We start from the raw sequence: 12,919 nt of genomic DNA on the forward strand, positions 1-12,919 counted from the left end.
GAAACCGCATGCTGCCCGTATTTCAATTGTCGCATTCCGGCCACCCGCCCCTTCAATCGCAGGGACACGCATCACGCGACACGCTGCGCTGCTCCCTCCTCACCACGACCTCGAGCGATGCCCCAGAAACGCAGACGACTGGAAGAGCCCGCCCAACCAGCATTGGCTGAACAGTCGTCGTCGTTGCGTCGCACAACACGTCAAACGCCAGTCCTACCCCCGCTGCCTCCGACCTCCGCGGCCGTGGCCAAGGTGGCTCAGGCTCCTGCTGTGGCGGACCCAACGGCGATGGCGACCACGACTGTGACGGCAACTGCAACTGCAACTACGACTGGAGCAAATGGACCTGGATCTGCTGTGTCTGTAAGGCCACAGCTCCAACCAACAGGCCCGGCCACAACTGCCTCGACCGCGACCACGACCACGGCCTCAAACCCGATCGCGAATTTGCAGACACCCGTCCCAATACCCACGCCTCTAGGTTCAGGTCATCAGCAGCCAAATTGGAGCCGTGAACGACCGCAGTCTACCATCCCGCCGCCTCCAATCCCGCTTACTTATTCTCCGCCCGTTAAAACACCAGTGCCTGTTCCCGTCGTCACTCCCATCTCCCCTCCATCTATTCCCCGGCCTCCGCTACCCTCTCTTAGATCGAATCCTCCTGCAGGACGGAGCATGTCGGGCGTCTCCATTAAAGATAATGCCCGCCCTTCAGATTTAGTCGCGCCGGAAATATCATATCATGTGCCTCAGCTAGCTGTACCGGGACGGGTGCAGTCATCGTTGTTGAGACCTCACGGCCCTTCTGCGCTGCCTCCTCGCCTGGATAGACGACCAGCGCCACCTGTTGTCACGCCTGTTCTGCCACCTAAGCCGCCCACCCTGCCCGTGAACGACCGCGGTCCACCCCGAGCAGACCGCAACATCGATAAGGTCGTGTTGGGGGACCTTTGTTTCCGTACTTGGTATCCCAGCTACTACGGAAAGGAAGTCTTGGGTGACACGTCTGGCAATTCCAGAAACGGCGGTGGTAGCAAGGACGGGAGCAACGAGGCGAGCGGTAAGGCCTCCAGGAAGGACAAAGATAACCAGCCGCTGCTAGAGAGGCTATACGTCTGTCCTAGCTGCTTCAAATACGCAAAGGAGCTGGTGGCGTGGCGTGAACATGTACGGGTTTGTGAACGAAAGGCATTTATTCCAGGCAAGAAGATATACAGGCATCCTCGCGGGCGAAGAAAAGTTTTAGTTGCCTTGGAAGGCAAGGGTCCTGTCCCCAAGCGACGGCGTGGCGACAGCGGTATACGGTACACGGAAGAGATAGTTCAGGATGAGGGGGAATGGAGCATTTGGGAAGTTGATGGCGAGAAACACGGTGTGAGTTTCCTACGAGACATGGATGGCTTCTTGTTTTCTTTTCCTTTTTCCCCCTTATCTTCCGTCTCATTGCTTAGCCTCCATCAGCCCCTTGACTAACAGTATTGTCTTGGTAGCTCTTTTGCCAGAATTTGTCCTTGTTTGCGAAGTTGTTCCTGGATAACAAGTCGGTATTCTTCGACGTTACCGGCTTCAACTACTTTCTGCTCGTCTATACACCGCCCGCTAGGCCAGTCGCTCCCGAAACCGAACCCATACAGACTCGCCCACCCCAAGTCTGTGGCTTCTTTTCAAAGGAGAAGATGTCATGGGACAGCAATAATTTAGCCTGTATCTTAGTCTTCCCGCCCTGGCAACGCAAGGGACTTGGGGCGTTGTTGATGGGCGCATCGTACGAAATTTCGAGACGAGAGGGTATACTTGGTGGTCCAGAAAAGCCCATTTCCGACCTGGGCAAAAAGGGGTACAAAAGATTTTGGTCGGGCGAGATTGCCCGGTGGTTGTTGAGCCTAGAAAACACGGTGTCGCAGCCGCAGCCACCTCAAGTAGCTGGCGCTCCAGTGATGACTCAGGAGTTGATTGTAGACGTCAATGACTGCAGTCGTGGCACGTGGATAGCTGTTGAGGACTGTTTGGGTGTTCTACGTGACATGGGCGTGCTTGAAGATGCGGGGATGGGATACGGCAAGCCGGAGAAGAAGGCAGACGCCGCAGAGGAGGACGAATCTCGAGAGCCGCCAGAGGGTGCTGATGGCGCGGCTCATAAGCCACAGGATCTGGTGTCAAGGTCGGCGGAAGAGAAAAGGTCTCTGGCTGTCAAGGTCGTGCCTCGAGTGCGAATAGACAAGGAAGCCGTGAGGCGGTATGTGGCAACGCATCGTATCAGTCTCGAGCGGACGTGCGATCCGGACGGGTTCGTGCAGGGGTATGCAATGAAGGTGGACAGCAGCGGGAATGACGGTGAGAAGACAGGAGTTGAGACAGCGTAACTTGGTTTTGTTCTGGGGATCAACCGCCTGCAGGTACGTGCAGCATTGGGAAAGGTGTTTTGGGGTGTGATTTTTCAGAGATACCCTATAGTAGTAGATGCTTGAAAGCATAATGCCAATTGAATGACTAGATGTTGTGTACGCGACCAGAACCGCGGTCGGGCGTTATTTCGCCAGGTCGTGCTTGCCGAGGTCGGTCTGACGGATCAATACTTGCGCTGTGGTGCTGCCAATTGCAGTTCTGTCGCGGCGGACAGTTCTACAGATCTCTGTAGGTGTGACCATCGTGACGATGGAGCTAGGAGCTGTCCCCATCAGGAAACAAGCGTGCATGTCAGGGCCGGCGTTGGGAATTATCCTGCGGCTTTCACAGCCTCGCCGAAATGGCAGACACAAACAACATTGGTGCACACCATCACATCCGCCACGGCGCCAGTTCCGCCACACAAAACCGACGCCCACAAGCCTTGATGCCTTGGTACAGTTGCAACGACTCGCTCCCAATTGATATTCATGAACGCCTTTGCCTTTTCGTGCCTGGCGCGGGAAAAATCAAGCAAGTCACGTTCTGAAATTCTCACATGGGACCCGTTGCGGCTTGACATATCGGGTTAGATGCGGTGCTGGACTGTTGAGTGAATTGTAGTACTACTAGCATGTACGTACCCGTTGACTATTAACTTGCCAACGGGTCTGGTAGGACTAATAAAAAAATTGACTCGACATTCGACCCGCCCGAGAAATTCTCGTCGGCGATTTACTTACACGCCCCCTGCCAACTGGGTTCGTGGTGGAAGCCCAGCCAAACACTTGGGGCTTCTACTCCGTTCACTACAGTATTTATTGCTGGAAGTACTACGGAGTACTGCAGAGAGACAGGGACAATCTGCGCAATAATCCCAGGAGGCGCAGCGCCCGCTGCCCTGCAACATTGTAGCTCGAACAGTCAGTCTGGTGAACCGTGAGTTCAATGAGTCCCTGGCTCTCTGGTTCTCACAGGCCACGGATTGCATCAATCATGCAGTGTTACAGGGGCACGCCCAAGCTCTGAGCAGGGGACACTGAGACCCGGTCTTGCAAGATTGCATCTAATAAAGTGAACATCAGTTATCGGGTTCATCGTGGTGTCTCTGGCCAAGCTCACACGCTGAGACCTTCGTGGTGATCCTCATGACTTGTTCATGTCCATGTATCACGCAAGACTGCACTCGTGAAGCTGTATGTCTACTGTACTCTGGACAGGCGCCAAACTGAGCCTTCTCTGCGTCATTTTGCATATTCGGCTTGCGGCTCTGGCCGGCTGCAGCTAGGGCTTCTAGCACCTCTGGCTAGGGCCTTAGCCCCCGAATGCCTGGTGCCAGCCGCGCTGCAAGCACTGCCAAATAAGTCAGGGGCCCGTTGTCACTGCCAATCTTGGAAGTGAAATTTTTTTGCACCCCCTTGTTTTGTTTTGGCGCGCTGCGGGTAGTACAATAATAGAAGAGTCTGCTGGACGGCAGGGCAAGCAAAAGCAAGCACAGCGGGCTATTTCAAGGTTCCGCCACCAATATTACCTCAGCTGAGATCGACTGTGCCATTAGGTCGGACGCGGCATTGGACCCGGCAAGGGCAAGGGTAAGGCCGTTTGAACGAGATGAGCAAATGCCACCCATTGCTCACCGACGCTACGGTTCAACTCCAGGAGAGAAAAGGAACAAACGTCCTCCGAATTTCCTGTCGTAGTCCGTACGGGTGTACGAGGGCTCCCTAATGTTGCAGTGGGTCGCTATAAGCATATGTACACTGCATAATAACCAGATCATCGCTCCCGGGCTAGTGGCCATCCAGGTGCTCGTCCGTAGGGAATGTAGTCGTCGGCTTCTCGAGACGAAGATATATCCGTGATGCGTAAACCTGCGGCGTATGGCGCTGGAGGAAGAGCAAATCAAGTCGAATTTCGACAATATCTTTCGATTGGGGGTGGATTGTACTCGGTAGTTGACGACTTCCTCAGATCGATGAGGCTTGGGCGAGTCGCTTCTCGGATGCCTTTTCTCTCTGAGTACTAAATCTCTCAGCCTGTCTCGGCTCGCTGGGTGATATGTATCTGGCTGAGCTGGTTCGGCAAATCCAGGTTCGACCTGGGTAACATCTTTTTTTGAAGCTACGTGTCCGAGGGTGTATGACACTCTTTATATATCTTTTTTCCTGCCTTAGATTGGCCCCATGAATCATGTGCGCCGGGCGTTTCCCTCAACATGAGAGTGTGTCCCATTGTTTATCATCCTCATTCTCCCATCCGCTTTGCTTTCGTTGCTTCAGGCGTAAACACGACGGGCGTGTCCACCCCTTATCGTCAGATGTGAATAATATTCGCCGAGCTGTTTTTCACATAACCGAGCTCATTCTCTATCCGTGCTTGAAATCCACACATGTGGGCTTGCACGATCCACCCACGTGTCAGGCGCAGTCGCTGGAAGACTTGTTGCGAGTTTCGAGCCTTGCTGTTACTCCGTACACCCATGGCATTCCGTCAACGGTAGCCGCCAAGTGGGCCACACCCTGTCGCAACTTGCACGGCTGTGGGTCCAAGTTGTAGCCTCATTGCCTCGTCCCATCCAGATCCGGGCCTTGTGATCAAAGCTTATCAGTTTAATATCGCGCTCTGTTTTTTTCATGCCTCAGACAACTGCAGTCCTGATATCCACTGCAAAATTTTACCCACTCCCTTTTTCCGAGGACACGTCTTTCCAACGTAACTGGGACTGTATTATCGAATCGACATATTAAGTCGTGCCTTGGTATGTGCCATGTTCGAAAATTAACGTAACGTTAGTCGTAGGAGTTGCATTGGCGTTGGCGGAAGTAACGGTTCTTGTATTTGGAATTTGCGGTTTCGATAAGAGGTTTTTTTCGTTCCCAAGCATAAGCCAACCGTTCATGATTCATGGCCCACCAATGTAAGCGCGCAAACAGCAACAAGCACCTCAGGCCATGAAACTCCGTTTCTCTCGTTTCGCTCATCCATAGCTCGTAGCCCCCGTCATCATTTCTTCTGGCGTACCCACCCGGCTTCCCCCGAGAGGCTACCAACGGCCGTGAGAACCCTCCATTCTCCATCAAGATTCGTTGCTGTGAAAATCTCGCTGCCTCATATTCCAGCACCTCCGAAGCTGCCTCATTCTCCCCGTTGCCCCGGGCTGACTCTCGAACCCCCTTTGGCCCCATCCCCCCCAGGTGGAACCCTTTTCTCCTCGCTTTCCAAGCTCCAGCCCTCCTCTCTTCCCTTTTCTTTCCTCAGCTCTGCTCTCATTTAATCTTTATACACCTTTGCTTTCAACCTCATCAGTCAACTCCCACCCTCAAACAACCACTCCCCTCACAACCATCACAATGGCCTCCCGTGTCTTCGCCTCTCGTCTGGCCACCCAGATGGCCACCAAGGCTGCTCGCCCTGCCATCCGAGCCCCGGTTGCTGCTGCTTCCAAGCGCACCATCACTGGTAAGCCTGTCCCGAGGGAAAAAATTTTTCGCCCTAAATAGCCCAAGGAATATGAGCAATATCGAGTTGTGAGGAAGCCAATTGCCGAGGTCAACAAGCTAATGATGACAATGAAGGCTCTGCCAGCCCTCTCCAGACCCTCAAGCGCCAGCAGGCCACCACCCTCCTCCAGGCCACCTCCCGAAATGCTTTCCAGGTCCAGCGCCGTGCCTACTCCTCTGAGATCGCCCAGGCCATGGTTGAGGTCTCCAAGAACTTGGGTATGGGCTCTGCCGCCATTGGTCTGACTGGTGCTGGTATTGGTATCGGTCTCGTTTTCGCCGCTCTCCTGAACGGTGTTGCCCGTAACCCTGCCCTCCGCGGTCAGCTTTTCTCTTATGCCATCTTGGGTTTCGCTTTCGTCGAAGCCATTGGTCTTTTCGACCTCATGGTTGCCCTGATGGCCAAGTTCGTACGTAATCACCGAAAATACTGCAGTACCCACAATTCGTGTAGCATGAATCTGACCGCAATATCCAGACTTAAATATCTTCTCATTCAATTGAGAAAGCTCCTGCCGCATGATGGGGCTGTAATATCAGGAGGTTAAACTTGCATGATATCATGCAAAGTTTATAGGTGGCCGGTCATATGAGCGTGAGCTGCCAACCGATAGGAGAAGAAAAGGAGGGGGAACTGCATTATAGAGGACATAGAATTGGGAGCGGCGTCGAAGCAAAGTGATGCCGTCTGTGTGATAGAGCTGGGATAATTATCCGGCATATTCCTCCCAGGAATCGACTTGTAAAATAAAAAGCCTCATTTACCTCGATTCTTCGACGAATGAAGAGTTTTTTTCCCTTTGTTAAACAATACATTTAACATTTCTTGACCATCGATTGATTGACGAAATTTTGGTTTGAACTCGCGTGGCAGTGCTGTCATTATCGCAATTGTATTGTAAACATGCCAAACTGAATGCTCTGACTTGAACCGTCACCGTCTAATCGATCCCTCAATATCCGGGGAAGTGTGTCGGGGTTTGCTTCTCATGCTCTGCCCCTGGACTCCATACCTGGCACTGGTCCCGTCGGTCTGAGGGCTTTGCCGAGGGTCAATTGGTGCAGGGCGGCAAACACGACTACTAGTACTCCGTAGTAGTATCTCAATGTGTCCTTTCGTCAAACCTGCTCACGCGTCATCAGACGGCGGGACTGTCTCCTTGTACCCTGTGGGAACGTGGTGCAATCGAGTCCTGCCCACACGGTGCCAACTTTCGTACCCGCTTCCCTTGCACTGGACCACGACCAGTTATCAATCGCACGAGCGATAGCAGAGGAGCATGAGTGGACCTGAAGCAGCTGAATAGCTCAAAGCACGTTGCAAGGGTCGTTATCAGGAATCACATATAAGCTGAAACCCCGGTTCTGGAAGTGGTAAATTGCTGCCCCGGGACGCCGTGTCATACTGGTGCTTATAACTATCGTCGATCTGCAGTTCCTTTTCATGTATCCTGGCATGATTTGGAACATCCTGAATGCTCTTTGGGATAGCACATCTGGTTCTGTGTTCTGATGATGGCTGACATGTTGCCTAGCCCTCCTTTCCCCGACGACCGACGACCAGACTCCTGCTGTGGTTTAACAGCTGTGGAAATGGTAGCATCATGTCCCGGATCAAGCTGAATGAAGTTGGCGCCTATCAGTATGCCTCACCGACGAGGAAATGGACACGCTTGCGAGATAGAGACGTAATATGACCGAGATATCGTTTCAAATTCCAGTGGTGGGACCTGTGAGTCCTCGTGTTAGTGCACTGGGCGTGGAAAAGCAAGTGTTTCCATGAATTGCCGCAAAGGTACAGCGAAGATGGATGCCCTGTCGGCCAGATCGAACTGGACGTAACTCCGCCGGCATGTCATTTGTTATGGCGGCCTATATATTGCATGGATGGCGGCCCAACTTGGTGTCCCATACCGGAAACTTCCCAGTAGGATGGTGAGTGACAGCAAGAGCTGACCGGAAACTTGGACATGAAGCCAAATTGGATGCAAACTTCCTCTGCAATACCCAGAGCGGTTTGAAACGTGCCATCTGCTCTTGGCGTCATCTTCGCTTGCACCATTTAGTCACTCACAATGCTTCAGTCAACAAGGCAGCGTCAGACTCACCACTTCAAAACGTTCGGGGTGGAGATGCCATCGTGCTTCATCGTGGAGACCCCCACGCAACTCTTCAGGCGGTTTTGGCTCTGCCCAACAATGTTTGATGCATTTCTCATGGCATTGGAGAGGTCAATGGGGCTGTGAAGTAGGAGAACCGACGGCATTGCAATTGTGAGCCGGGAAATTAGGCTGTCGTCTGCGAGAGACGCGTCCCCCTCACTTCCCCCTCACAATTGCATCACATGACCTGCACCTACCCCAAACTGCCAGGCACAGGGGCACGAACACGGCAGTGGCTGGCGTTAGGCGCGGTTGCAATCTGGGGTACGGAGTTGTCGGAGCGATTTTTGCAGAATTGCTGACATTTGATCCGGAGGTCTACATTAGCAGATAGAGGCGTTGCTGACCGTGCTGGGGTTGGAGGTTCGACAGGAGAGTGAAGAAGGATGAAGTTTCGGGACTCAACAAACATATGGGAGAAGGCATGCCATGTTTGAGGCAGGCGTGGTTGGATCGTATGATTGTATACGGAAAGGGCAACCTGCATGCAACATCAATTGATTGCCAGGCCCCTTTTGCACCACACGCATTGCTTGACCTGCCAGGCGGCCTTCCTGCCGTCCCGTTCATTGTCTTTCATAGTCGAACTGCCAGCACTTCTCGTGTTCTTCTTGGCCCCGATTTCCGTGCAGACGGCCCCGTTCCGCCACGCTTGGAAGTACCGAATCGTATCGTCATGCCACTTTCCACTTTCCGACCGCTCCTTTCGTTCGAAATGTAGTGTTGATGCAACGTTTGGAAAAGGTAATAAGCATCAGTGATATATCAGGCGTGCATGTTGGCGGTAACTCTAGACTTGGCTGCGCTACGAGATGCTCTGTGGCTGTATTTGCAAGACATCTGCAGATGACGCTTTTGTTGTGGACATCTAGGAATGTGCCGACTTGTACTGCGGACGACAATACCAACAGCGACGACGAGTGTCTTTCTCCGTTAACGGCTAGATGAATTCCTTTTCGAGCAGCGTGATTGGTCTTCAAAAGCACCGATGTCGATTATGCACAAAATTGATTATTACACTTGATCACCTCCTTCCATGCGGTCTTGTACTACTAGGTGTGGAAACATGTTGCAATAAATTCAATGGTACCGCACCATCCATTCTCACCAAGACTTACTCCATAGTATAAATATGCTACAATAATTTATGCTTATTTGCAATTTGTTCATACTCCATCCCGCTACTTCTTAAACGTAGCACTCCTTTCGCCCCTAATAGGCGGCATTTTTCTCGCGCCCTTAATCTCATTGTCACCAGTCTTGGAATATGGATCAAACACCTTCTTCTGCTCTTTCTTCCCGCCCTGCTGAGCTTGTCCGCGATTAGCCTGCATAACGGATGGGGCCTTGGTGTAATCAAATGGCACAGCATTGTACTTCTTCTTTTGTTCCTCTTTGCCTTGTCGGCTTTTTTCTTGCTTTCTTGCTTTTCTCGCAAGTTTGGCTTCTCGTTTCTTCGCGATTTCGAGATCCTCTTGTTTTTTCTTCTGGCGGCGTTCTAGCTGGCGTTGCTTCTTGGTCTTTTTGGGTGGATTGTCTACTATGGATATGACGCCGTCGGAATCTGCAATAGGCATGTCCTTCTCGGTTGCTGGTGGCTCTGGCTCTGACTCAGATTCAGATTCAGATTCGGATTCGGACTCTGATTCCGATTCGCCAGAGGATGACGTCTCGTCGTCTTGATCTGGCTCCGACTCAGATTTCCGCTTTCTGCCTGTCTTTAGAGTGAACTCTTCGTCAAGCTCTTCCATCTGAGCTTTCAGTTTGGGTGTTTCCATGGTTGAGGGAGCTTCTTCCATAACTTGATGGGCAGTATTTTCCTCCTGTGCTCCATCAACTGTAGCAGAATCCTGGACAAATCGCTGCCAAGGGAAAGGTATATTGCCATCCATGTGTGTTGGCGATCCCTTCGAATCTTCCCATCGCGAACTTATAGGCATGCTTCCGAAGAGCTTGGACTGAGCCATTATCCCCATTGAGACATTGGGTCCTTCCAGAATGGGCAGTTCCACACGCTCTCTAGCGAATTTTGGTAACTTGCTCTTAGTTGCTGACTGTGGCGCTAGGGTTGTGAAGAATTGCATTAAGCTTGGTCCGCCTTGGGTCTTGGCCTCTTGAATACGGGCCCAGATATCATTCAGGCGCGCTTTGGCCAGACGCGCTGTCAGAGGCAACAGACTGTGTAGAGCCTTGACATCGGGAGGATTGACGCGTGCAATTTCAGTGACGTTGGTTGGTCCCAGTACGAAGTTGGGGCTTTCGTCTTCCTGCCGCGCCGTTTCGTCTCTCCACTTCCATAATGCTTTGAAGATGGAAAACTGCTCTCCATTCAAGGCGAGGTGGGAGTGCTTGAAAACGTAATTGTACCATCCTCTAGCTCCCTCACCTGTTGTCTCGTTGTAGTCGGGGTTTTCGTGCCGTGATAGCGCCAATTCTCTTGATCTTTCCAAAGCCTGGTTGATGTAGTCCTTTTCCGGGTCGCTTTTGTCCGAAGCTTCGATAAGCTCATTGCGGACATTATCATAGATGTAAAGAAGATAGTGCGTGTCTGACCGAGCGTAATACAGCATGTCTTCTGGGATGGGCCTGCAAAGCGTCAGTGCTATGGCTTTCATGTATGTTGTGGGCTGATGATATTTATCCTACCGTATTCTCCAGTCAGCCAGCTGGTACTGCTTGTCGGCATCAAAGCCGACAAATTTTGAGAGCAAAAATGCCAAACTTCTGCCTGGATAGTTGAGAAGATTACAGGCAAAGTAGGTATCGAAAAGACCATTTACGTAGAGACCCAGGTCCCGTTGTAGCCAAACCATGTCCATGTACGCACCATGAAAGACCTGAAGAAGAGTCAGTCCGGGTGTTCTCAGTTTGTTGCTAGAAATCAAAACTCAGAAATCCCACCTTAACGACACTGGGGTCGGCAAAAACGTCGTTGAGGACCTCAAGCTTGTGACGCCATGGCTGCAGCGTATCCACAATCCAGTCCCGATCCCGAGTGCTAACTTGCATCAGGCAAACAAGACCCGTGTATGTGCGGAAATCGTGGTGTTCCAAGTCGACGGCAATCTCCTTGGCCTTCCTAAGTTCCTCCAACATTTCGAGAACTCCTTCATAGGTGTCTACCCACGTAGCTTTCGTTGAATCTATTGGCTGTGAGGGTATGGGATCGTGCTTTTGGAATACCCACTCTGGGTATTTCATGGTTGAAATTTCTGTTTCGTAAGGGTGCTTATACCTATTATGACATGTTAGTCAAAGGCAGTTTAGATAATAGTCAATGGAGACGCACTGGGCTGTGCCATCTTCGCCTGGAGCAGTGAAGAGACTCTGTTCTAGTGAAACGGTAGCGTGAGGCTTGTTGGCGAGAATTGGTTTCCAAGGACCGGTAGGAAAGTTGTCGGGTTTCTTCTCGAACATGGCCTGGGGCTTGGTGATGTTTGCATTACGGACAAGTTTGCCGGTAGGCCTTGGCCTCTTTGCCTTGGGGCCCTGCAGAAGATATATCAGCCGAGTTCAGGCGGCTTATGTGTATGCATTTCTGTGCATGTGCAGTGGCACACTTACAGTATCCGCGCTGGGAGGTTCTTTTCGCTTAATCAAGCCAGTGTATTCGTCCACGGCAGTGTCAGCCTTTTCGAGAACGGAATCCACAATGTCCTCAATAGACGGCCAACTCATGTCAATGTCCTCTGCATCTTCGAGTCTCGGAGCCTTGACACCGCACGCCTTGGCTGCAGATTGAAGTAAACGTGTGGAAAGATGCAGGATGCGTGCCGACCTGTCGTCGAGTTGTCCCGCAACATCGGGGTTTACGGTTCGCAGGAAGCTTAGATCCTCAGCGGCTAGGCGATTGACGGATTTGACAGTGGATACGAGAGACTTTTGAATGCCCTCTTGTTGGGACTTGAAGTCCTGAGGCGTCTCCATGATGACGGTTCGTGTGCTGACCAAGGTAGACGCGATGTTGTCGACTCGATGGCATGATTTGAAGGGCAATCAAAAATTTGGGGTCGCAGAGCATTGGGCGCGTTATCGATAAGAGGCACTTTACTGGTTGCATGCGCCCCACAGCGCGAGATTTGGTGCCATAAGCGCTGAGACTAAACGCGATGGCAAGTTGAGCTTCTCCATCTAATAACCCAAGGATGATTTTTTTTTAAAAAAAAGAGAGATAAGGTAAAAACCAGAAAACACGATATATAACAGCAAAATTAAAATTCAAGTTTACAAGACTACTCGGGCTAATTGACCAGGCGAGGAGTCCGCTGCCGATGTTACTCTCAACGTAGCCAGCCATGTTCAACCTACTTGGATGGCTTTGGTACATAACGCAGCTGGCTCTCACGCAATATACCATGACTTCATGTAGTATACCCTCGTCTAGTGTTGGATGTGGGAAACCTTGTTTTACTAGGAACTCTAGATTGGAAATGTGAATTCTTAGTTGCGCACATGGGACAAGACTGTCCTCACATACCCTGGGTCCTAGCCGCCATTAAACCCAGGGGGATCACGACATCTGATTCCTCAAATATGATGGTGTACTCTTAAATAAAACGTTGTGGCTCGGGAAGCAACGTCTTTTTAAGCCGAAAACGTCAAACTCGTATAACAAGAACAAATATAGGACCAGCATCTCTTTGAGTCATTGGTTGAAAGACTTGGATGTAGAATTCTTATGATATGTTGGCTCTGACTCCATTTAAATCAATCGGCGGCATAGGGAATTGCAGACCATGGATAGCAACAGCATCCCTCAACGTTGTGTCGTATAGTGTGAGCCTCGGCATATCAGGCCGGAAGATGTGCGTAACTGTATGGTATAGTTGCATGTATACAAGGCTGTATCCAGATATATCAGGATTTGGGCTG

At 51.4% G+C, this 12,919-nt stretch overlaps 3 protein-coding genes across 3 annotated transcripts; 2 read left to right on the forward strand and 1 right to left on the reverse strand.

The window, feature by feature from the left end:
- Positions 1–117: 117 nt before the first annotated feature.
- Positions 118–2,363, forward strand: MAA_04679 (histone acetyltransferase MYST2; the record flags this gene model as incomplete). Its single annotated transcript, XM_007822775.1, has 2 exons — positions 118–1,374; positions 1,491–2,363. The coding sequence occupies 2 exons, from the start codon at positions 118–120 to the stop codon at positions 2,361–2,363; spliced, it is 2,130 nt and encodes a 709-aa protein (XP_007820966.1).
- Positions 2,364–5,735: 3,372 nt separating this feature from the next.
- Positions 5,736–6,369, forward strand: MAA_04678 (ATPase, F0 complex, subunit C, DCCD-binding site; the record flags this gene model as incomplete). The annotated part of the gene is made up of 3 exons (XM_007822774.1): positions 5,736–5,844; positions 5,961–6,295; positions 6,340–6,369. 3 exons carry the CDS (start codon positions 5,736–5,738, stop codon positions 6,367–6,369), a joined length of 474 nt encoding a protein of 157 aa, XP_007820965.1.
- Positions 6,370–9,228: 2,859 nt separating this feature from the next.
- Positions 9,229–11,974, reverse strand: MAA_04677 (exosome complex exonuclease Rrp; the record flags this gene model as incomplete). Its single annotated transcript, XM_007822773.1, has 5 exons — positions 9,229–10,633; positions 10,694–10,884; positions 10,949–11,282; positions 11,337–11,536; positions 11,612–11,974. 5 exons carry the CDS (start codon positions 11,972–11,974, stop codon positions 9,229–9,231), a joined length of 2,493 nt encoding a protein of 830 aa, XP_007820964.1.
- Positions 11,975–12,919: the final 945 nt, after the last annotated feature.

The sequence above is a fragment of the Metarhizium robertsii genome (genome assembly GCF_000187425.2).
Source record: "Metarhizium robertsii ARSEF 23 chromosome Unknown MAA_Scf_1, whole genome shotgun sequence".
Classification (NCBI taxonomy): Eukaryota; Fungi; Ascomycota; class Sordariomycetes; order Hypocreales; family Clavicipitaceae; genus Metarhizium; species Metarhizium robertsii.